Source organism: Myripristis murdjan, chromosome 7 (assembly GCF_902150065.1).
Source record: "Myripristis murdjan chromosome 7, fMyrMur1.1, whole genome shotgun sequence".
Taxonomy (NCBI): Eukaryota; Metazoa; Chordata; class Actinopteri; order Holocentriformes; family Holocentridae; genus Myripristis; species Myripristis murdjan.
In genome coordinates this window covers 34,863,080-34,887,615 of record NC_043986.1, presented here as the reverse complement: position 1 = coordinate 34,887,615, position 24,536 = coordinate 34,863,080, and the positions used below count along the sequence as shown (strand labels likewise).

At 39.4% G+C, this 24,536-nt stretch overlaps 1 protein-coding gene across 1 annotated transcript in view; it reads right to left on the bottom strand.

Annotated features, from left to right (window-relative positions):
• phc2a (polyhomeotic homolog 2a (Drosophila)) overlaps positions 1 to 22,586 on the bottom strand; it is a 51,406-nt gene extending 28,820 nt beyond the window's left edge. Inside the window, 3 exon segments of the mRNA XM_030056770.1 lie at positions 9,319 to 9,424; positions 20,622 to 20,784; positions 22,450 to 22,586. Coding sequence (XP_029912630.1) covers positions 9,319 to 9,424; positions 20,622 to 20,759 — 244 coding nt within the window. The 5' untranslated portion in view covers positions 20,760 to 20,784; positions 22,450 to 22,586.
• Positions 22,587 to 24,536: the final 1,950 nt, after the last annotated feature.

The window sequence follows — 24,536 nt, the reverse complement described above, 5'->3', positions numbered from 1 at the left end:
TTTTTTAAATATATATCTGACAGGTGGTGACGAATATCTGGGACACATTTTGAGCAACCACAAAATAATAGTAATATTGTTCAAAACTCATCATTTGTAGTTTTTAATACATATTATGATGTAACTCTTTCATGTGATAAAGATATTATTCAATGAATTATTACTTTTTGTTGTTTTAATCAAGTTGAAATGATTATCTCCTATCCGAGGACAACTGGTTTTGTAGGCCATGGGCCAACATATAATCATTAAATTAATACAAATTAAAAATAAACCTATAAAAGAACCTTACAAATGTGCAAAGGACCCCCTGATTATGCCCTTGATTCTTTTTATTCATTAAAATGTTGTAAATTTCCAGCAGAAATAGCATTTTTCTTAGTGGGACATGATTTATCCAAATTCTCAAGAATCAGTGATCTTTAAAATATGTATTGACAGCATGCAGGGGTTTTTCTCCCATATAAAATTTGGAGGCTTTCTTAAACCCCTTTCTTAAACTTTGTGCCCCAGCATGATTAAACACATTTTTTCTAGGCCTTGACGTAATTGACTTACAGTAGCGTTACTAACAGTAGCGTTACAGTAGCGTTTATCTGAACATCGAGTGGTAACATGACATCCGATCACAAGTTGGGCCCTATAATTTCCCCAATCACGGAATCGCAGACGGAATCACGGAATTAGCCAAATAAAACGGAATTTATTTTTAACGCAGAATATCACAGAATTTGACATAATTTGAATGAAATGCTGTTTTTGTGTGGAATATGAACGTATGTCTGGGGAAAATTACATGGAGGGAAGCAAATCTGGGTGGCACAACCGCTCCAGTCGTTTCACCTGCACCACCAAGAAAAAACATTACAACAACTGCACCGGCACCACACGAGTCCAAAAGGGTCGTTCGTGAATGAACCGGCTCTAAGAGCCAGCTCTTTGAAGTGAACAACGTGAGCCAGCTCTTGATTGGGAGCCGTTTTTTTTTTTTTTTTTTTTTTTCCTTCAGGAGCCGATAGGTTATTTTTTCCTCTTCAAGCCGCACGTGATTGGTCAAGGTGTGTGTTGTCGTCTCTGTGTCTTCGCTGAGCAGAGAGGAGAGGGGCAGCAGTTTTTTTTTTTTTTTTTTTTTTTTTTTTTTTACATTAGTAACTCATTTTGTGCATAATTTTACATTATTTTTGGTAATAAATTAATGTAAGCAACAAAAAAATCTGAAGAGCCGCTTGGGAGCCGAAAGAGCCGGCTCTTTTAAGTGAGCCGAGCCAAAAGAGCTGGTTCTCTAAAAAGAGCCGGAATTCCCATCACTATTTCCAGGCTACAGCAGCGCACTGACATAGATTGTATAACAAAGAGAAGAGCTGCCACTCCGCTGTATTTTCACTGGCTAACAGCAGCACACTGGCTTAGCTTGTCTTTTCAGAGAAGCGGTATCACCTCGGCTTATTTTTCAATCTATGTTATCACAGGCATACTACTGCTTATTCATCGGTAGCCTAATTGTTTGGTCTGTTTGAAGCAATTTACATTTTTAAAACAAATAATTTAACATATTGCTTACTGGTAAAGGTCTACTCCTTCAAGATAATTTGTTATGTTCTACAACTCATAAACATACACTAAAACAACATACCAAATGTTTGAGCAACATATCTCCTCTGTGCTACAAAAGATCCGTGGTAAAAGTACTCTGTTGTTGTGGATGAGACCACTGATGCAAACATTGTCATTTGTAAGTTAATGTGAATAGCCTGTACGTACAATGGTCAACACTCGGTCAACAATCTTTTAAGTTAAATGTGTGCATGCATTGACCAAACATCAACCCCCAGGTGAAATAATTACTGATGCATCCTCTTGTCATTATTGTTCAATCATTAATAACATATCATTTTCACCTTTTATTCCTATAACAACGTAATTGTTAAATAAATAAATAAAGTGTTGTTTATTTGTTACCTCAATTAATTTAAGGTAATTTCTATTTCATTTGTGTGCATTTTAGTCATTAACATTTTAGTCATTAACATTAAAAACACAGTCTTTTTTGGTAGTAAAATACGAGTAAAGGGTAAAAAATGGAATTTCCAAAAATTAAAACAGAAAAAACGGAATTTGGGAAAAAATAAAACGGAATTTGGGAGAAAAAAAAAAAAACGGATTTTGTAGGGCTCTACACAAGTGGACAGGCAAGCCACATGTGCCAGTGTTCTCTAATACCAGGTGTGAACGGACGGACTGAGAGCTGTCCACTTCTGATCATATTACGCAGGACAGATGGTAATACCAGGTGGGAACAGCCTCATAGTAGACTGCAGTCCTGGTAGGTCCACTGATCTTAACCAGAGTTTGTCAGTCTTGCTGACCAGCGAGTTCCCTTTCCCCACCACCACCAGAAAAGTAGATGGTTTATATCTCCTGTGTTTCTCAATAAGTCCAGCCTTTAGTTAAGCACTGGCTCTACATCCCTTGTGCCTGACTGTTTCCTTTTCATAGCGGTACACGCATGTTCATTCTACAGAAATGGTCATGTGTAAAAATTATTTCCATGTGTAGATATGCTCAAACACTCATGTGGACACAGATTGTTTTAGATTTAGAATGCCATTTTACAACTAAAACTTATCAGTGTGGATGTAGCCTGAGTTTATTGACAATTTCATACCTGTAAGACACTAATGTGTAGTCCAGACCAGAGTCTGATACCAGTCTGACAGTGGCACACAGAAACGCTGGTTTTAGGGACCCTGTAGTATCCTACCTTCCCATTGGCTGTTCTTTTTTCTTTTGCGTTACGGATTCGCATTGGCTGGTTTCATAAACATGCTTTAGAAACCGTGTACAACTGCTTTAAGTGTTTTGCCCTATAAAATCCGTTTTATTTTTTCCCAAATTCCGTTTTTTCCGTTGTAATTTTTCCTTTTTTTTACCTTTTACTCTTATTTTACTACCAAAAAAAGACTGTGTTTTTAATGTTAATGACTAAAATGTTAATGACTAAAATGCACACAAATGAAATAGAAATTACCTTAAATTTATTGAGGTAACAAATAAATAACACTCTATTTATTTATTTAACAATTACGTTGTTATAGCAATAAAAGGTGAAAATGATATGTTATTAATGACTGCACCCAAATGACAAGAGGATGCATCAGTCATTATTTCACCTGAGGGTTGATGTAGGGTCAATGCATGCACACATTTAACTTACAACACTGTTAACCGAGTGTTGACCAATGTACGTACAGGCTATTCACATTAACTTACAAATGACGATGTTTAGGATGCTGCAGTCTCTTGCATCAGTGGTGTCATCCACAACAACAGAGTACTTTTTTACCACGGATCTTTTCAAGCACAGAGGAGATATGTTGCTCAAACACTATTATCTTGAAGGAGTAGATGTTTACCAGTAAGCTTGACTCAAATAATTTAACAATATGTTAAATTATTATTTGTTTTAAAAATGTAAATCACTTATCAAACAGACCTAACAATTCAGCAACCAATGAATGAGCAGTAGTATGCATGTGATAACATAGATTGAAAAATAAGCCAAAGTGATACCTCTTCTCTGAATAGACAAGCTAAGCCAGTGTGCTGCTGTTAGCCAGTGAAAATAGAGCGGAGTGGCAGCTCTTCGCTTTGTTACACAATCTATGTCAGTGCGCTGCTGTAGCCTGGAAATTTTCTTTGCCTTTTGGACTCGTACGGTGCCGGTGCAGTAATTTTTTTCTTGGTGGTACAGGTGAAACAACTGGAGGGGTTGTGCCACCCAGATTTGCTTCTCTCCATGTAATTTTCCTCAGACATACGTTGATATTCCACACAAAAACAGCATTTCATTCAAATTATGTCAAATTCCGCGATATTCCGCGTTAAAAATAGATTCCGTTTTATTTGGCTAATTCCGCGATTTCGTCCACGATTCCGTGATCGGGGAAATTATAGGGCCCTAAAGAGTTTAACAGTGAGTCACTGGGACCCACATGTGGTCATCTGAGTGTATCCCATGGAAACTGAGTGGGTCCCAAAGAAAATTTGTGTTTTTTGACAACTTGTAGTGTTAAACTCGTGTTTTATGTTTACAATTATCCTTATTCCCGTAGCATTGAAAAGGTATCACTGAAAATTTTATTCACAAAACAGTGTCACATCATCATGACATACATACACACTCTGACACAGAAGCCACTCCTCAGCTCTGATGGTATGTTTGTCTGCTTTCACCAGGGTAGGAATTACCAATCATTTGGAAGATTTAGCTCATTTAAGTCCATTCACTGAATGATTTTTTACTGTTTCTGTCACTACTTCTTTCAGTGGTCCTGCATGACTGCTACGTCTAGTGTCCTTCACTAAGCAAGTAACCGAACTAAACACACAGACACTATGTAACCTCACTGTAACCTGAGCCTCAATCAATGCAAGATTAATTCTGCGCAGTCAGCTATATTTTGTGTTTACATAAGTCTGCTGCTGAAAATTACTAATTTTGCTGCGATTTTAGCACTTGGTGCTGTGAAGGTTCAGCTGACTTTTCCATCAGTTCTAAGCCGCGTTAACATCTGCATGCTGCCTCTTCAGTCACTTGCTCAGTTATCTCCCGTTTACTTATGTGCCTCATCATGTCATTCCAAGAGTGTTCCCATTCTTGTTTGCAGTATTAGATTAACTGAATAGATTCAAACTACATAATTATGAACCTTAGTCCATGAAAAAGGGAAAATCTGCAGAACCTTAGGCTGGAGGTTATAGGGACCGGTTTGACAAGGGAGAGGGAGGTAGGGACAGGTTTTATTTTGTGTGGTGTGTCACAACAAAATGTTTTAAATAAATAACAATGTTGAAATTTATGTAAACACATACAAACAGATCTTCCGCACACTGACTCAAACTTTACTTTAACACTTTATTTCGAGGAAACAACGCGTTTCGCCTCAGCGTCTTCAGGTTCACCTCAAATCTGGCCTGATCATTTCCCGGTGTGTTTTTAAATGCTAGTGGGTCACCTGACCAATTTCACTGTTAGAGCCCGACTCAGGCAAAGAAACACATCAGTGTAACGTAGGAGTCTAATACACTGTGCTGGAACAACAAGCAAGAAGCAGAAAAATATTAACCAAATTGTAAAGTTACACAACCTACAAAAAATATTTACATAGAAAGCATCAATAATATATTAGGCAATAGAAATATGAGAGAGTACTAGGTAGCACTATATAAGCTAGAGACCTCATATATAGAAATACAATACACATCTCTCATGTAGCACAAAAATATGACAAAAGTAGAATATATCCCACCAATTATCTCTTAAAGAAACAAGTCAAGTCATGTGAATCATTCATACCGAATGGTTCGACAGTAAATAGTTCATTGATCCAAAAAGCTTCCCTTCTCAGGAGTTGTTTGATAATGTTGCCCCCTCTTGGATTAGGCAATAGTCTTTCTATTCCAATGAATCTGAGAGAGGCTGCAGAACCATGATTTTTTTCTTTGTAGTGTCTGGCGATGGCATAATCCAGGTTGTTATTTCTAATGGCCGCTTTGTGCTCTGCAATCCTCAACTTTAGATTGCGTTTGGTTTGGCCAACATACAACAAACCACATGGACAAATAAGTACATAAATTACATGAGTGGAAAGACAATTGATAAATTCTTTTATATTGTATTTCTTTCCCGAACGGGGGTGATTGAATGTTTTTGTATCAAATGTGTTGGCACAATGTGCACATTTTCCACATCTATAATTTCCATAGACCTGCTGAGAAAGCCAGTTGGTTTGAGTAGGTTCGCTATACATAGAACTGACAACAATATCTCTCACATTTCGTCCTCTTTTAAAACAAAATCGAGGTTTGGAGGCAGATAGATGGTATAAGCTCGGGTCACATTCTAGTATTTTCCAATGTCTATTAATGATTTGTTTGACTTGACTTGAAACTGTGGAGTATTCTGACACATAGGTAGTTCTGTTCATATTTTCATGGTGAGAAGGTGGGGGATTTAATAGTTCTTCCCTCTTCTTCTTACTGGCCTTCTCAATAGCCCTGTCAATAAGAGGTTTGTCATATCCCCTTTCTTTAAACCGCTCAGCCATTTCTTTAGCTTTAATGTGGTAATCCTCGTCATTACTGCATATTCTTCTCAACCTGATGAACTGCCCATATGGGATATTATCAATGAGGTGGTCCGGATGGAAACTAGTTGCATGTAAAATGGTGTTTCTATCAGTGTTTTTACGATAAATGGACGTCTCCAACCCCCTGTTGTCATTCACAGAAATAAATAGATCCAAGAAATGAATCTCATTTGGACTATATTCCATAGTGAACTTCAAATTGGGATATGTTCCATTAATGTAATCATTAAATGCCTTGAGGTCGTCTTCACTGCCTACAAATCCCATCACAATGTCATCAATAAATCTGCGAAAAAACAAAACATTACCAGAAAATGGGTTGTTATTAAATATATGCTTTTCTTCCCACAGTCCCATATACAAATTTGCATAGTTGGGGGCAAAAGGTGACCCCATACTTGTGCCTTGAGATTGCAAAAAATATTTTTTGTCAAACATAAAATAATTAGACTTCAAAATAAACCTTGTCAATATCATAAGCAGTTCAGCAGGGAGCCAATCTTTTCTGGAATCCAAGTAAAAGTCCATAGCTTCTAGACCACCTTCATGTGGGATGTTGGTATAAAGGGCTTCAACATCAAATGTAACCAGAAACGAGTTTTCCGGCATAGTCAGGTGAGTCAACAGTTTTAAGACATCTGTGGTGTCAGCCACATAAGATGGTAAAGTCTTCACAATGTCTCTGATGAAGAAGTCCACAAATTGGCTTAAAGGTTCAGACAAAGAGTTCTTACTTGCTACAATCGGTCTGCCCGGCGGATTCACCAATCGCTTATGTATTTTGGGCAGTAAATAGAACACAGGAGTCATCGGGTATTCTACTTTCAGAAATTCAAATTGTTTTTTAGTGATCCACTGTTTCTCCAGGGCTCTGTTCAAAATAGAATCCCGCTCTTCTACAAAGGTCTCCACTGGGTTATGTGGTAACTGTCTGTAAAAAGCGGAGTGGGAAGAAAAGCATATATTTAATAACAACCCATTTTCTGGTAATGTTTTGTTTTTTCGCAGATTTATTGATGACATTGTGATGGGATTTGTAGGCAGTGAAGACGACCTCAAGGCATTTAATGATTACATTAATGGAACATATCCCAATTTGAAGTTCACTATGGAATATAGTCCAAATGAGATTCATTTCTTGGATCTATTTATTTCTGTGAATGACAACAGGGGGTTTATCGTAAAAACACTGATAGAAACACCATTTTACATGCAACTAGTTTCCATCCGGACCACCTCATTGATAATATCCCATATGGGCAGTTCATCAGGTTGAGAAGAATATGCAGTAATGACGAGGATTACCACATTAAAGCTAAAGAAATGGCTGAGCGGTTTAAAGAAAGGGGATATGACAAACCTCTTATTGACAGGGCTATTGAGAAGGCCAGTAAGAAGAAGAGGGAAGAACTATTAAATCCCCCACCTTCTCACCATGAAAATATGAACAGAACTACCTATGTGTCAGAATACTCCACAGTTAGTCAAACAAATCATTAATAGACATTGGAAAATACTAGAATGTGACCCGAGCTTATACCATCTATCTGCCTCCAAACCTCGATTTTGTTTTAAAAGAGGACGAAATGTGAGAGATATTGTTGTCAGTTCTATGTATAGCGAACCTACTCAAACCAACTGGCTTTCTCAGCAGGTCTATGGAAATTATAGATGTGGAAAATGTGCACATTGTGCCAACACATTTGATACAAAAACATTCAATCACCCCCGTTCGGGAAAGAAATACAATATAAAAGAATTTATCAATTGTCTTTCCACTCATGTAATTTATGTACTTATTTGTCCATGTGGTTTGTTGTATGTTGGCCAAACCAAACGCAATCTAAAGTTGAGGATTGCAGAGCACAAAGCGGCCATTAGAAATAACAACCTGGATTATGCCATCGCCAGACACTACAAAGAAAAAAATCATGGTTCTGCAGCCTCTCTCAGATTCATTGGAATAGAAAGACTATTGCCTAATCCAAGAGGGGGCAACATTATCAAACAACTCCTGAGAAGGGAAGCTTTTTGGATCAATGAACTATTTACTGTCGAACCATTCGGTATGAATGATTCACATGACTTGACTTGTTTTCTTTAAGAGATAAATTGGTGGGATATATTCTACTTTTGTCATATTTTTGTGCTACATGAGAGATGTGTATTGTATTTCTATATATGAGGTCTCTAGCTTATATAGTGCTACCTAGTACTCTCTCATATTTCTATTGCCTAATATATTATTGATGCTTTCTATGTAAATATTTTTTGTAGGTTGTGCAACTTTACAATTTGGTTAATATTTTTCTGCTTCTTGCTTGTTGTTCCAGCACAGTGTATTAGACTCCTACGTTACACTGATGTGTTTCTTTGCCTGAGTCGGGCTCTAACAGTGAAATTGGTCAGGTGACCCACTAGCATTTAAAAACACACCGGGAAATGATCAGGCCAGATTTGAGGTGAACCTGAAGACGCTGAGGCGAAACGCGTTGTTTCCTCGAAATAAAGTGTTAAAGTAAAGTTTGAGTCAGTGTGCGGAGGATCTGTTTGTATGAGTTTATCGCTAGTTCCTGCTGCCTTCCAGCACCTGACGACCCGTGGCTGTGCGAGGAGTTTGCACTGATTGCAGTTGAAATTTATGTGTTTGGCCTCATGTTTTTTGTAACTTTTTAAATTTTTAAAAAGGTATTGTTGTGTACCAAATTCCAGGTACTGGTTCAAATGTGAACAGAACCCAACACTACGAAATACACCAAAGTAGCAGGTGGTGGGATATAAACTGAGTCTGAAAGTCACATTTTTGCTATGTGTATTATTTACATTTTATATTTAGGGACAATGTCAAATCGTTTAGAAAATGCATTCATAAAATATATTCTGAAAAACATTACTGACTCAGAAAAATAACATTTTTCACTCACTGAGACTTGCATGCATGTGCTATCCACAGTTCCGAAAAAACAGCAAGATTACAACATTCTGCTGTGTGGAATCCCTGTTATTATCATAATAACAGTAAACAGCCATGACTCTTGCCAGCCATTAAGTCGACTCAAAGCCAATCATTAATGTCGACCCACATACCCAAGTACTCACATGATTGAAGAGGGAAAAGGAAATAACAAAAGTGTGCTGTTAGTCTGACATTTCATATTTAGAACTTTACCATGAGGTGACAGGTCATCCATCTCTGAGTCTGCTTTGTGATTCTGCCTTTCCATGCGCTGATTGTGTCTCCTTAGTCTCTCAATAGAGAAGGATGGACGCTCCACCTGTATGCACACAAATCATTTTAAACATGGCAGCGAGTGTTTAATGTTGTTGTCAAAATAAGCAAAAAAAAAAAAAGTAATGATCTTTTTTTTTTTTTTTAACTTAAAAAAAGTGAAATTAACAAATGCTAATAACTTTCAAATACACTGGGCAAGCTGAATGCCATTTCAATGTCACCCTTTGGCTCTAAAAGAGCAACTTATTTAAGTAAAAATTCTTCAAAAATAAAAATTCTGCTTGAATTAGGCATGGCAGTAACTTACTGCTGTTAGCATAGCTGTGAGAAAATAAAGTGGTCTGACCAAAAGAAAAAAAGTTTTGGAAGAAACTTTAAATGTGCTTGCCTGAAGTGCCAAAAATGTGTCCGTGTACTGAACCATCATTCCTTTTGCTATGCAGAATGCTTTGCTATTTGGCTAATATGGTGTTTGGGGTGGTAGCTAGAGTGTTGCCAGAAGGTTTCTAGGAAGTTAAAAATTTTTCTGTGTGGTTGCTCGGGTATTGCTTGGAGGTTGCTATAGTGTATGTGATGGTTGCTAGGCTGTTGTTCGGCAATTGCGTTGGTGTTCTGGGTGTGTTAGGCAGTTGCAATGGTGTTTCTTTGTGGTGTTGTGAGTGTTTTACAATGGCACTGACAAACAGCTGCTATGGTTTTCTGGGTGGTTGCTAGGGTGTTTCTAGGTGGTTGTTATGGTGTTCCTAAAGGTTGCTAGGGATCTGATATGATGTTCTGAGTGGTTTCTAAGGGGATATTAGGCAGTTTCTATAATGTTAGGGGTGGTTGCCAGGGGTTTGTGAGGCAGTTGCTATGGTATGTGGGAGTGATGCTATGTGGTTGCTAAGGGGTTTGAAGCGGTTGCTAGGCTGTTGGTAGGGTGTTTGAGTTGTTGTTAGGGTGCTTCATGGCAGTTTCTATAGTGTTTGTGGTGGCTGCTAGGCAGGTGCTGGGATGTTCAGGGCGATTGGTGGGATGTAGTGGCAGCAGTGCTTGTGGCCCCCCAAGATATAAAAGGAGAGATTCATGTATCTCTGGCCCTGCCTGTGTCAGTGAGAAAGGACCTCCTTTCTAGATAGCCCTTCCAAACATTTAGCCATTAGTGTACATCCCAAAAATTACGCTTCATCTTCAACTCATCCTTGGCTAATTCCCGCCCCCTTGATTACTGTTGCTACGCATGTCAAGTTTTTGCACCCAGCATGTCAATCCATGGTGTTTTCAATGATATGAGTGAGAAAAATTTCAAAGGAAACAACAGCAAAATTCTGGAACAATAGTTCTGAAATATCAGACAGAAATAGACAGAAAGAACTACAATATGAATTTGAGAGCTGCATTGACAATATAATTCGTCAGTGGAGCATTTTGAATCAAGAGGAAATTAAAATCAAGGGAAAAGCTCACTGGTCCCAATGCAAGCGTCAGGTACCCCACGACTTGACAATTCATATACAGGACGAACATATACAGGAACAAAAACATTCCAGTACAGCAGGGTGAAATCAATGTATTGTTTTATTTTAAGCTAACATTTAGTTGTGATTCCTTTTCATGTTTTAGCTAGGGCTGGGCGATAAAACAATCTCGATATTCATAATCGAATCTGCCTGATAGCAATGATATACTAATGAGATCTCTTTTCAACAGTTACTTTTGGGTCTGTTTCCCCCTACTATATGAAGAGCCAGTCATATAGCAGAGAAACCAACATGTGGTATGAGCGGTTGACACATATTTCCAGCCCCTCCCCCACTCACAAGAACTAAGGATGACTGACAATATGGAGTAGTCTACCATTACTCAGGAAAACAAGAGCGGCTGCCAGAGCAAAACTGTGTCCGGGGAAACTGTTCCCAAAGATGAACAAATAGTACCAAAGAAAGGGCATACCACTTTGTTTATTTAGAAATGGTTCAGTTTCCTGAAGTCTGACCAACCACAGACCAGGATTAGGTGCAAATGATGTTGGCAACCAGTCCCCAGCAGAATGGGAAACACCACCAACTTCTTCTACAATCTCACAAAGGTACCATCCCATATATCACTTCAAAAGCATGAGTTTGCATGCTAGCCTCAGCCTGTCCCCAGGTAGTAGCCAACAGCCCAGCTCTACTGCTACTACTTGTCAAACTTCTGAAGTTGAAAACCAACAATTGTTTCTGCTTTTTCAGCGATACAAAGACATAACCAGTGCAATTACATACAGTATTGGTAAAGATATGATGCCTAAAGCCATGTTGGTTCTGTATTATGTTTGTTACCTGTTCATTCTCATAATAAATAACTGTATATTATAAACCATAATTAACGTCATGTGGTTTCTGTAGGTTCTTTCCTAGGGAGAATACTCCTAAAACTGTATATTAAGCATTATTACTAAATATGTATTGTGTTAATAATATATATATATATATATATATATATATATATATACACACAGTACAGGCCAAAAGTTTGGACACACCTTCTCATTCAATGCGTTTTCTTTATTTTCATGACTACATTGTAGATTCTCACTGAAGGAATCAAAACTATGAATGAACACATGTGGAGTTACGTACTTAACAAAAAAAGGTGAAATAACTGAAAACATGTTTTATATTCTAGTTTCTTCAAAATTTTGTTAAGTACATAACTCCACATGTGTTCATTCATAGTTTTGATTCCTTCAGTGAGAATCTACAATGTAAATAGTCATGAAAATAAAGAAAACACATTGAATGAGAAGGTGTGTCCAAACTTTTGGCCTGTACTGTGTATATATATAGTTATGTACTTAACAAAAAAAGGTGAAATAACTGAAAACATGTTTTATATTCTAGTTTCTTCAAAATAGCCACCCTTTGCTCTGATTACTGCTTTGCACACTCTTGGCATTCTCTCCATGAGCTTCAAGAGGTAGTCACCTGAAATGGTTTTCACTTCACAGGTGTGCCTTATCAGGGTTAATTAGTGGAATTTCTTGCTTTATCAATGGGGTTGGGACCATCAGTTGTGTTGTGCAGAAGTCAGGTTACTACACAGCCGACAGCCCTATTTGACAACTGTTAAAATTCATATTATGGCAGGAACCAATCAGCTAACTAAAGAAAAACTGAGGACAAGTTCATCCGAGTCACCAGCCTCAGAAATCGCAAGTTAACAGCAGCTCAGATCAGAGACCAGATAAATGCCACACAGAGTTCTAGCAGCAGACCCATCTCTAGAACAACTGTTAAGAGGAGACTGCGCCAATCAGGCCTTCATGGTCAAATAGCTGCTAGGAAACCACTGCTAAGGAGAGGCAACAAGCAGAAGAGATTTGTTTGGGCCAAGAAACACAAGGAATGGACATTAGACCAGTGGAAATCTGTGCTTTGGTCTGATGGATCCAAATTTGAGATCTTTGGTTCCAACCGCCGTGTCTTTGTGAGACGCAGAAAAGGTGAACGGATGGATTCCACATGCCTGGTTCCCACTGTGAAGCATGGAGGAGGAGGTGTGATGGTGTGGGGGTGTTTTGCTGGTGACACTGTTGGGGATTTATTCAAAATTGAAGGCACACTGAACCAGCATGGCTACCACAGCATCCTGCAGCGACATGTCATCCCATCCGGTTTGCGTTTAGTTGGACCATCATTTATTTTTCAACAGGACAATGCCCCCAAACACACCTCCAGGCTGTGTAAGGGCTATTTGACCAAGAAGGAGAGTGATGGAGTGCTGCGGCAGATGACCTGGCCTCCACAGTCACCGGACCTGAACCCAATCCAGATGGTTTGGGGTGAGCTGGACCGCAGAGTGAAGGCAAAGGGGCCAACAAGTGCTAAACACCTCTGGGAACTCCTTCAAGACTGTTGGAAAACCATTTCAGGTGACTACCTCTTGAAGCTCATGGAGAGAATGCCAAGAGTGTGCAAAGCAGTAATCAGAGCAAAGGGTGGCTATTTTGAAGAAACTAGAATATAAAACATGTTTTCAGTTATTTCACCTTTTTTTGTTAAGTACATAACTCCACATGTGTTCATTCATAGTTTTGATTCCTTCAGTGAGAATCTACAATGTAAATAGTCATGAAAATAAAGAAAACGCATTGAATGAGAAGGTGTGTCCAAACTTTTGGCCTGTACTGTATATATATTTATATATGTGTGTGTGTGTGTGTGTGTGTGTGTGTGTGTGTGTGTATATACACACTTATATATATCCACTATTGTGGCCATATCGCCCAGCCTTAGTTTTAGCCCATTGCATGCAGACCTATATTATCCTGCATGCCAGGCTATTGCTCCCACACTGAATTTGCTCCACACATTGTATCTCATAAAAGGCACAACATGAAAGCCCAACAACAAAGTTTAGGCAGGGGTTTTCTCAGGTTACAGTTAGGTTAAAGGAGTGAAGGAGGAGTAAAGGAGTTTCACAGCAGGCAGGCAAACCTCGGTATTAACACCTGTACTTTCGTTAGGCTATTGTAGTTAATAATGAACCTCTATGATCTAATTTGCAAGCTAACCTTTTTGTTGGAGGTTTTCGGCAGCCCCCATGATGTTCCCTTCTTTGGACAGGCGCAGGGAGAGCAGCTACAGGATTGGGATACCCGGGAGTAGGCCACCAATTCACAGAATGCTAAAAGATATCGTATGTTAGAATGCATCTGTCTTGCAACCAATGTTACTGCTGTTTCTTTTTTGTGGTATATTTTCTCAGCCTCAAATGGTATACAACTACCTAATTTAAAGTTAAAATATAAGTAACATAATTAATATTCCAACATCTTTGTTTGCTAACAACTGTATGCTAAGCTAGCTATCTTAGTGACTGACAGTGGAGTTTTTATTCATCTTAGATGGATTTAACTGTTGTCACTCACATTGTGTAATCCATATCAGACATCCCTCCTATTGTGTTTTTGGCTGCAGAAATGAGAAAAATACGACACCCCCCTCTAAACTTTAAGAGTATCTACTGTCAGGTTTGCAGGTTCCATATGCACATCATTTCAACATTTTCCTTGTTATGAAAGCTTGACAGGCCTCCCATGCCTAGTTCCGACTGCTAACATAGGACTGGATAGTTGCCGCTCTAGGGAGGGTTTTAGTGAATAGTCAATTGCAAAAAATCTGACTGCTTAGAAGAGTGACACACCAATGCTCCTCAGTGAGATGCACGTGTTTTTTTTTTTTTGTTTGTTTGTTTTTTTGTCATGTACACAGCACAAAATCTGTGTGATGTAGAGCATCGTAAAAGCTCGCCAATTCATTTCTAATCGGCCAAATTGGATAGTCCAACTGGAACTAAAAAAGCAGTGAGTCAGATCGCTTAGAAAAGTAATAGCATGCTACTGGGCCACATGTTTTTTGTGCTTGGTTTGTAGTGGTAGTGTAAATGCTGCAGGAGGAGCACCGCACTCAAATTTGTACAGAATACAATATAAGTTTGCAAGAGAATAAAATGTGTTTCCATAGGCAAGCACATAATTACACAAGTTGACATTACTGCAGCTGTGCCTGTTAAAGTAGGTGACTCGGGTCTGGCTAATACTGCTGTGAGTGAACTAGGCAGGCTACATGCCAAGACTTCTCCCTTTTATGGATATACTGCACCAAACAACATCATGCAATGAACTCTTATTTTGCTAGTCCTCCTTCCACACAAAGAATTACAGAAGTAAAAATAATATGGCATATGACAAAAGGAGACATCCTTGCTCACTCAAGCCTCATTTTATTGCACTGTCAATTACTTAAGACATCAGTAAGTTATTACAGGCTTGGCCCTACCACATCTGTTTAGGCTCATATTATTTAATTATTCCAGCAGGTTTTAGAGGGATGGGTTCTCCACTGAGGTGGACATATAAACCTGAATGTGACAATGAATTTGAATGTTTCAATGTGCAGGTGGGTGGGAACTTCCACAGTTGTGGCTCTAATGTGTGTCAGAAATGACAGATGAGGTATATACACTACTCACAAAATGTTAGGGATATTTGGCTTTTGGGTGAAATTTATGGAAAATGTAAAATGTTCACGCTACAGTGATATTATATCATGAAAGTAGGGCATTTAAGCAGAAGCATACACTGGTGATTTCCTCATCTCAAACAATTTCTTGAAACAAAAGCCAACAACAGTGGTGGATATACCACAACAAAAAATGTCAGTCTCAATAACTTGTCATGTGCCCTTGAGCATCAATTACAGCTTGACAGCGACGTCTCATGCTGTTCACAAGTCGACTTATTGTCTGCTGAGGCATGGCATCCCACTCTTCTTGAAGGGCAGCCCTCAGGACATTGAGGTTCTGGGGTACAGAGCTCCGAGCCTCTACACGGCGACTCAGCTGATCCCATAGGTTTTCTATGGGATTCAGGTCTGAGAAAGTGCAGGCCACTCCATTTGAGGTACCCCAGTCTCCAGCAGCCATTCCCTAATGATACGACCTCGATGAGCTGGAGCATCAAACACCTGATGTGAATTTTGCCGTTAAACTCCTTGTTAGAGAACAGCAACTTGTGCAAAAAGTACTGAAACACTGAACAGTTGGACATGTGCATTCAAAAGTTTACAGAAGGTCACATTAAGTTCACCTGTAAAGGTTATAATGCATTTTAGCTTCATCCTGAAATTTCACCCAAAAGCCGAATATCCCTAACTTTTTGTGAGTAGTGTATAAAAAAAAGACGACCCAGAAGACAGTGAAACGAGCGCACATTCACATTGCCTGTAATATTTCTGTAGTAACTGCATCACGTACATTCACACTGTCGCCTAAAATATTTCTGTAGTATTCCTTGTAGTAAACCAACTGCATCTAGGGTTAGAAAGAATGTATTTAATCATGCCAGGTTATGAAATTTAAGAAATGTGGCAGCTTCCGAATTATATATGGAAGAAAAACCCTGCCTGTGGTCAATACATATTTTAGAGAACCCACAAAATTTCTTAAATCATGTGTTTAAGGGAGCTCATATTAAGGAGAGCTGAGCTCTGGCTCCCCAGTAGTTTCCAACCTCCGGGTAGTGTTTTTATTCATTAAACAGCTGCTTTCTAGCTGGCCCCCACTTGAGTTTGCATTTGGCCTATCAGCTTACAGTTCAGCTGCACTGTGCAGAGTCAGATAAGATATTTTTTCTATTAGAAAAGCGGCGGTCTGGCCAATGTCAGGGGTGTTCGGCTGGATCAGAGCTTAAAACAGAGGGCATCAGGTGAGTAGGCGGTCCTTCAATGTGTCCTCGGACACTTCTAATGTGATATGGACAAAAGCGTCCTAGGCCACCTCCAGATGAGGCCTCAGATCTCAAGACACATTTACCCCTTTTCCACCAAAGCGGTTCCAGGGCTGGTTCGGAGCCGGTGCCTGACTTAGCACCGGTTCTCTGGTTTTCCGCCGCCCAAGCACGGGCCAAACTGGTTCCAAACTGTTTCCAAGCAAGCACCAACTCCGAGCAGGGGCTAAACAGGAGCCAGAGAAAGAACTGATGACGCGACCCACCACGTCATTGGTGGGCGGGCTTATAAAACAAAACAGGAACTGCGAACGCTATAAACATTAAGCAATAAGCCCCGAGAAGCTGTGGGTTACAATGATTTTACAATGGCATGGAACGCGGCTCAGCCAATCAGATTTAAGGATGGGGAGCACCCGTTTTATAACTAAACATAGTTGTCATTCGTTCTGACCACGAATACGACAGGTAGCCGGCAATAATTGCGTTTTTCGCCTCTGGATTGCAGTGTAAGCTTGTAAAGACACAAGCAGTATTTGCATCACTAATAAATCCAGATCCTGCTACACCTGGGGCCAGAAACTGTATTGGGAAAGCAGCATTATATGCTTCACTGAGACGTGGCTCACAAACATCATCCCCGACTCACTGATCAGTTTCACTGGCTTCAGGACAGGACGGGCGGACAGAGACAGAGACGCTGCAACCACTGGATTGTATGTGTTGAAGTGATGAAGCTGCCGTGACAATGTACTGTCCTGCAAAGGATTAATAAAGTATCATTCATTCATTCATTCATTCATGTTGGTTATTGTGATTCCGAGCGAGCGTCTCGCGCACCCACGTCATCAGGTTTTCCACTGACGTATTGACATGGCTCTGACTTGGCTCCGGTTGGCTCTTGGCCGGTGGAAAAGCAAACCGGTTCTTTGTTGGAACCAGTTAAGCTCCGGCTCTAGCACCAGCACCGAACTAGCACCAGGTTCTTTTTGGTGGAAAAGGGGCAATTGAGGGCACATTGGTGCTATTTACCTGTACTTAGAGGTATCAACTTGTGATTGGATCACACAGGACGGATGTTAATCCCAGGAGAAACAGTGTCTTAGACTGCTGCTTCACACCTTACCAAAATGATCACTTTAAATCAGTGGTATCCCCGACCTGAGTGCACTGGAGGCTTCTCCTGAATCTACTTCTACTAAATGTTAATGGTAAAGTGGATGTATGAGTAACATTTGATGTAATATGAAGTGAAATATGAGGTGTCATCATTACACCTACAGTGACTCCTCTCACACATTTAATTGCAACAGTCTGCAACAGGCTTGAATTCACCACTCACCATCTGTGCTGCCAAATGGTGAGGTTCCCCAGTCTCCAAATGGTCACACAGATGGGTCCGAGTTTCCATACAGGTGCACACATTATTAAGTTTGTTTTCCATAGATCCCAACTTTTGAATGGGCAGTTGCATATGTCTATTTCAGGCTCCGTTTTGTGCAAACGCAAAAGTTAAATAAGGCCCTTGGTGTAATTTTTGGTTGGAATGAAAAGCTGCAGACTCTTGGCCCTCCATGGCTCATGGTTCCCCACCCCTGGTCTATTTGGACACACACTCTGAATAATGAAACTACTTTTGATCTTATGACCGCAACACATATGTCATTTAAATGACAGTTTTACTCACCTGTGCAGCCATTTGTGTCTACAAGCAGTTGAAAAACAAGAACAAGGAGATGTTTACGCACCTATCATACAAGTCCAACAGTATTTTTTTTCAATCATTTAGTCAAAATGTATTCAATGTAAATTAGAATATTAGAACCAAAATTTGAAAAAAAAAAATGTACATATGTACAATGGTATACAACATTTGAAAATGTGAAATTGCTAATAACAGTTTATTTAATAATAACATGGTTAATAGCCAAGACAATATTAATAGCTGATGCTTAGTGCAATAAACAAGACGACTATTTCCAAAAGCTATGTGCTGAATTGAAAAGGAAGTGATGAACAGCTAAACAGGAGACACCAACTGGCTGCTCTTCCCACCGCTGCAGGGATGATGGAAGGGCTGTTAACTGCAAGTCAAGCTGGCACTAGGGTTGTGCAATGTCACATAAATCTCACATCACGATATAGGTCATTTCATATCCAGAGAATGATACATATCATGATATAGAACATGAATTATATACTTGAAAAATAAAACGTACTTAATTTTATTTGATCATTTTACTCCTTTAATTTGGAACCTTTGTGCATATTTTCAATTAAGCAGTAAAACATACAATTCCACTGTGGAAAATGGAGATGTAATGACGGAAGGAATCAATCAGCAATCTGTACATGCTTCCCGATGCTGGCACATTTTTTCCCCAGGCAACAATTATGCCGTAACACTTCCTCAGTCAATTACCTAGGCTGTTTATATCCTTGTCAAAACAACGCCATAGCTATGCCTCAAGTGTCTACGGCTACTGCAGAGGCTTTCTGCACCTCTCCAAAACTAACTGCACGTAAGGTAAAGCAAGACTGCTTAGGTCCACTAGAATCCTCTGCACCACCTGTTAACCTACTGTATAATTACTAGAAATAAACTAGAAGATAATTTATAATGTACACAATCCATAATTTATATGGATTGTGTAACATTTTTCTGTGGCCACAGTAATAATTTTTTGTATTCCTCATGGTGCTCTATAATGACAACTGATAGTTGACAGTTGATAACAACCATTGTGATACCAATCATCTCTACATTGGGCTTTAGGTTTTTGTCAAGCCAGCTCAGACAAAGAAAGCCTGGCCATGTTGAACTTGCTTCGTAGTACAGACCTCTGTTTGGATGTTTTGTATGTTTATTATTGAGGTTGTAGTTTGCAGAGGTCTTGTGCTGGACTACATTATAATGAGAAGAATTCCTATTTTTTGTCCTCCCTATTTATATACATGAGGGGGACAAAATATTAGAAACACCTCTCAATAAAATGCAGTCCAGTACAACACCACCAACTATGACCTTAATGCCAAATATATAATTGAATTAACACCTCTATTGCTGTGATAAAAGAAAACCTAATCATTATAGGCATCAAAAAAAAGTAAACCTTACGGCAAAACAGTTGTATTGGAATGTATTATATTGTACAGGTGGACATCATCATTTCGCACAGCCCTAGCTGACACAGAATCCGTCTCTGGCTGGAGGCCAGAATGTATACTAATACTGAATGTAGTGTTTGGCTGTACATAAAAGAATAAAGTGAGCTGAACAAGAAAATTGTCAGGAAAATGTAACTTTCATTTTAATGATTATTCTTTACAAGGATGTTTTGCAGTCTACACAAGACACAAACAGATAGTAGTGAGCATCTGAGAGACTATTTCTAAAGATATCTAGCAGTAATAATATGGAGAACAGTAACTACCTGTGTCAGAAAACAAAAGACAATTGTTACTGTGCAGTAGTGTCCAGTCTGACTTCTTTTTGTTTTTAGTTAAAAAAAGCTCCAAAATTCTAAATGTGTTACTTGGCATTTGTTTCATATATTTAAGTATACTGATATACTTAACAATGCAGAATATTTGGAGGTCCTACCCATGAGTTGTGTTTAATAATGGACAACCTCTCTCTCAGCCACAAGAGAAAATTTAATTGGCATAGGCCTGCAACAACAGTGTAGTACTATGGATGCAATACTATGGGGGAACACCACTGTGCAGAAGAGACAACTGCTGCAGTTACTGTGAAAGAGTAGGCTAACATTTTAAAATAAAAAAAGATTAAATATAAGTATCACATCATCAGCCTATCATGAGAAAAGAAAATAGGATCGTATCGGCTAAGTATGCCTAAGTTACAGAGTTATAATGATTTGATTCCCCTACAGGTAATAACATAATTATATCCAATGTTTGAAAATATACAATATGTAGAAATTTTTTAAATTTTTTTAGCCAAGTCTAAAGCACCAGTACTCACAGGAAAAGGCTCAGCACCTTCTTGGATAACAAATCCCTCAATCAGATGGGTGAGGATGTGTGATCTGACTAGAGCCTGGGCCAGCATGCTCTCTCCATTGTGTTCGGTGCTGCCAGTGGTCCCATTCCCAGAGGTCATGGCTGGAGCTGAGGCCGTCCCTCACCTGTCCAAACAACAAACCATGGCAAACTTAAAACCAGACTAAGCAGTGTCAATGGGCAGGACACCCCACCCTGCTATGATGTGGTAAAGAAAGACGAATGCCACTCACTTCTCAAAAGAATATAAATAGAAATGCCTCAGAAGTCCAGCTCTTTGGCCCCAATCATAATCCAAAATATAAAAACATCTTCTCTCATTTTCTTATGATTTTGTGTGCCTTTAACATTAAATCATAAAATATGGAAGACGGGCATTTAAAAATGTCAAGCCCAGGATGCAGCAAAGGCGCCCTTGAAAAACAGTGTCGGGAGAACTTGTTTTTGTGCTCACTGGACTGATCTAAACCACAGATGATTTAATAGCTGTGTGTAGCTCTTGTGGAACATCAGTAAAACTGATATAGCAAAATCTTGTTTCAAGTGGCATGGATCGGTACATTTGTGCATACATACTAAGAGGTTGTCGTTATTTTTTCACGTGGCGACAAGGATTTTGAAAACGGTAACACGAAGATAGCGGAAAGGGAGGATAGCAACTGGTACGAGTGATAAATTTTGAGTTGCTAAGCAGTGGAAACAAATTTTATAAATTAAAATCTGATTGAAATTGTGTGCTGCCGAGTAAGGCATAGAAACTGAATTTAAGAATAATTCTTAATAACAATAGTGACCTCTGGCCTTCGGCCCGAGGCACTAATAACTCAGTCATGTCCTTTCCCTTCAGTCACACATATGGGCTGTCTGTATGTGCCAATAGGAGAGTCATTAGGAGGCTACGAGATTGCAGGATTTCGTCTGAGCTAACGTGGTATACATTGCTAGTATAGAAAGTGAACCGTTGGAACTTCATGGGAATCACTTTTCCTGTCTAACTATGGTCGCTAAAATCGAGCCGACAACAAATGACTGCCGTATAGACGATATATATATATTTTTTACATGCTTTTAAAGTTAAATAGCATGCTTTTTGCATGCTATTTAACTTTATTAGTTTAAAAAATAAAAAAAAAAAAAAAAAAAATCAAGGCAGTCTTTAAAAAAACGAGGCAGTCTATAGTGAAACGTTAAAGTTTGAGCGATACGCAATCTGAAAACGCCGACAAATCGGTATCCCCTAAGTTTTATGTTAATCGTTTTACTGACTCAATGCAATTTAACGGTACACGGAAATTACTGACAGTAATGAGAAACTTTCTGTTAACATCCATGCCATGCATAACGGCCTCAAATTAACATCAAATCAATTGCACTTTTCAACTGTGATGTTACCGCTGACCGCACGTGCAGATTAATTTGCTCTTACAGCAGCAAATGCTAGTTTAAGTACCGCCATGTGAAAACAGAGAAACTTTAGGAAGTAAAAGAAGTTAACGATAACTTACTTTAACGGTCCGAAAACTACCTCTGAATCAGTTAGAAAACAGGCGCTGTGCTCGGTGACAATGGTAGAGGGAAGAAAAGCTCTTTGTTCAACGACTCCAAACAACGCTTTCATTTACACTCCCTCCGCCAAAACGCCGAGGAGGTAGCGTACCCTTGCCAACACCTTTAAATATTTAACATAAGGACCAACCCGCTAAACGAGGAGACACAAACTTAGAAACTGATTCATATCCAAACTACGCCTTCACTTTCTCCTTTTAATAAAAGCAGCAGACATCACAAACCTCTTGCCGTTTGCCTTTCAGTGTCAAGCCTACTGCAATCAAACACAGGACTTCCACCCTTACGATGGATCACAACCTTCAAAATAAAACGCTTGCCGACAGTGGATGCGGTCAGAGCAATGTAGAGAGTCGCGTCAACGGAAGTTCAAAACGCTTGATTGTCACGTGATTCATGTACACTGGCTGCTGTAGTAGGCCTTTCTCATTTATGAGGTGTACATCGTCGATTCCTCTCCTCGCCCTTATCCCACCCAAGGGAGGTGAGAGTGAGGAGGCGAGGAAGAGACTCAGGAAGGCAGGAGAGGTAACAGGCGTTTAACAAAATCACATATCCTTGCTCACTTCAGCCCCATTTTAATGCACCCACAATAACATTTTATGTTTTTCACATCTCTACGTTACTGTCATTTCCTCTACCAAATTATGTTGCCATACAAAATTTGAAGTGCTCTTAAAGATATACAACAAATAATCCAATATCCCACCTGCAATTCTTTTATTTCCATTCCACTTTCTATTGACCCAGATAGCAAAATACAGTGATTCAACGTTGAATTTTGGTCAAATTGGTTATTTTTGGTTGAGGTTGATAAATCTATGTTCATTCAATGTTTAATTACAGCTACCATTTCAACATTTGAAAAAATGTTGTTGAATCAGCATTGTATAGATGCTGGTTTTTCAATGTTGAAATGTCAACATTAAATAGACATGGTTTCAATGTATGGTATGCTGTGCATCTGTGCCCCCGCCCCCCACCCCCGCAGGGGTAGGCGTGCCATGGGAAGCTCGCGAGACCTGCTCTCTCCTGAGACTGCAGGAGACCCAAAAGAGTAAAGTGGGGCGGCACGGTGGTGCAGTGGTTAGCACTGTCGCCTCACAGTGAGAAGGTCCTGGGTTCGATTCCCACCCAAGGTCCTTTCTGTGTGGAGTTTGCATGTTCTCCCCGTGTCTGCGTGGGTTTCCTCCGTGCACTCCGGTTTCCTCCCACCGTCCAAAGACATGCAGGTTAGGTGAATTGGAGAAGCTAAATTGCCCCTAGGTGTGAATGTCAGTGTTTGTCTGTCTGCTCTGCGATGGACTGGCGACCTGTCCAGGGTGTTTCACTGCCTTCGCCCTATGAGCGCTGGGATTGGCTCCCGCGACCCTAGTGAGGATAAGCGGTTTAGAAGATGAATGAATGAAGAGTAAAGTGATTATTTTGGGCTTGAATGAGGCGTATTTAAAACCTACAGATGAAGGTTGAAAAGTGATGTAATGGTCCTTTAATAATAACATTGTTGCAATGTAGAATCAATGTAATTTCAATGCATTTATAGATGAATCAATATTGATTCAATGTTCGGATTGATTGACAATTCTACATTATTTCAATGTTGAACATAATGTAGTTGAATAAATATTGAATCAATGTTGAGACTGATTGAAAATTCAACATTATTTCAATGTTGATCATAACGAGCGCTTTCAATGTTATTTTCAACGTCTGACATCAACGTTGATTCAGTCTTAAGCCATGACCATATCTCAATGTTGATTCAATGCATTTTTGCTTTCTGGGGAAGCACAACAGGTTTTTAAAAAGTGCTGTGTAAATAAACATTTTGATGATGATGTAGATCTGTCTGAAAGCCTTCAGACCGCTGACCTGAGATATTGTCGGTTAGGAGGGAAACAAATAAAACACTGCAGATAGGGGTCCCATAAAAGCCTACAGTGTCACTGGTAAAAACTCTAAAACCAGTAAAATGTCTCTGGGAAAAGATGGGAAAAGATGGGAAAGGTAAAATGTCCAGCCTCCACAGTGTTGGATGTCCCAATGGGTAGCCCAGCCCTGCCTCCGCGTTGCTGCCACCGCCAATCACTCATCATTAACTTGGCGGCTGCAAAGGGTGAGCACATGTAAATCCTCTGTTTCTGTCTCTCAATTAGCTCTGCTCTCTGTCGGCCATGTTAGGTTAAATAAATAGGTGTGCGCTGCAACACAAAACCAACCTTGTATGCAATAAAATCAAAAGTACAAACATCGAAACATAAACCAAAACACAAAAGGGCTCTTCCCTAACTAGTCTGCAGTAGGGATAGGC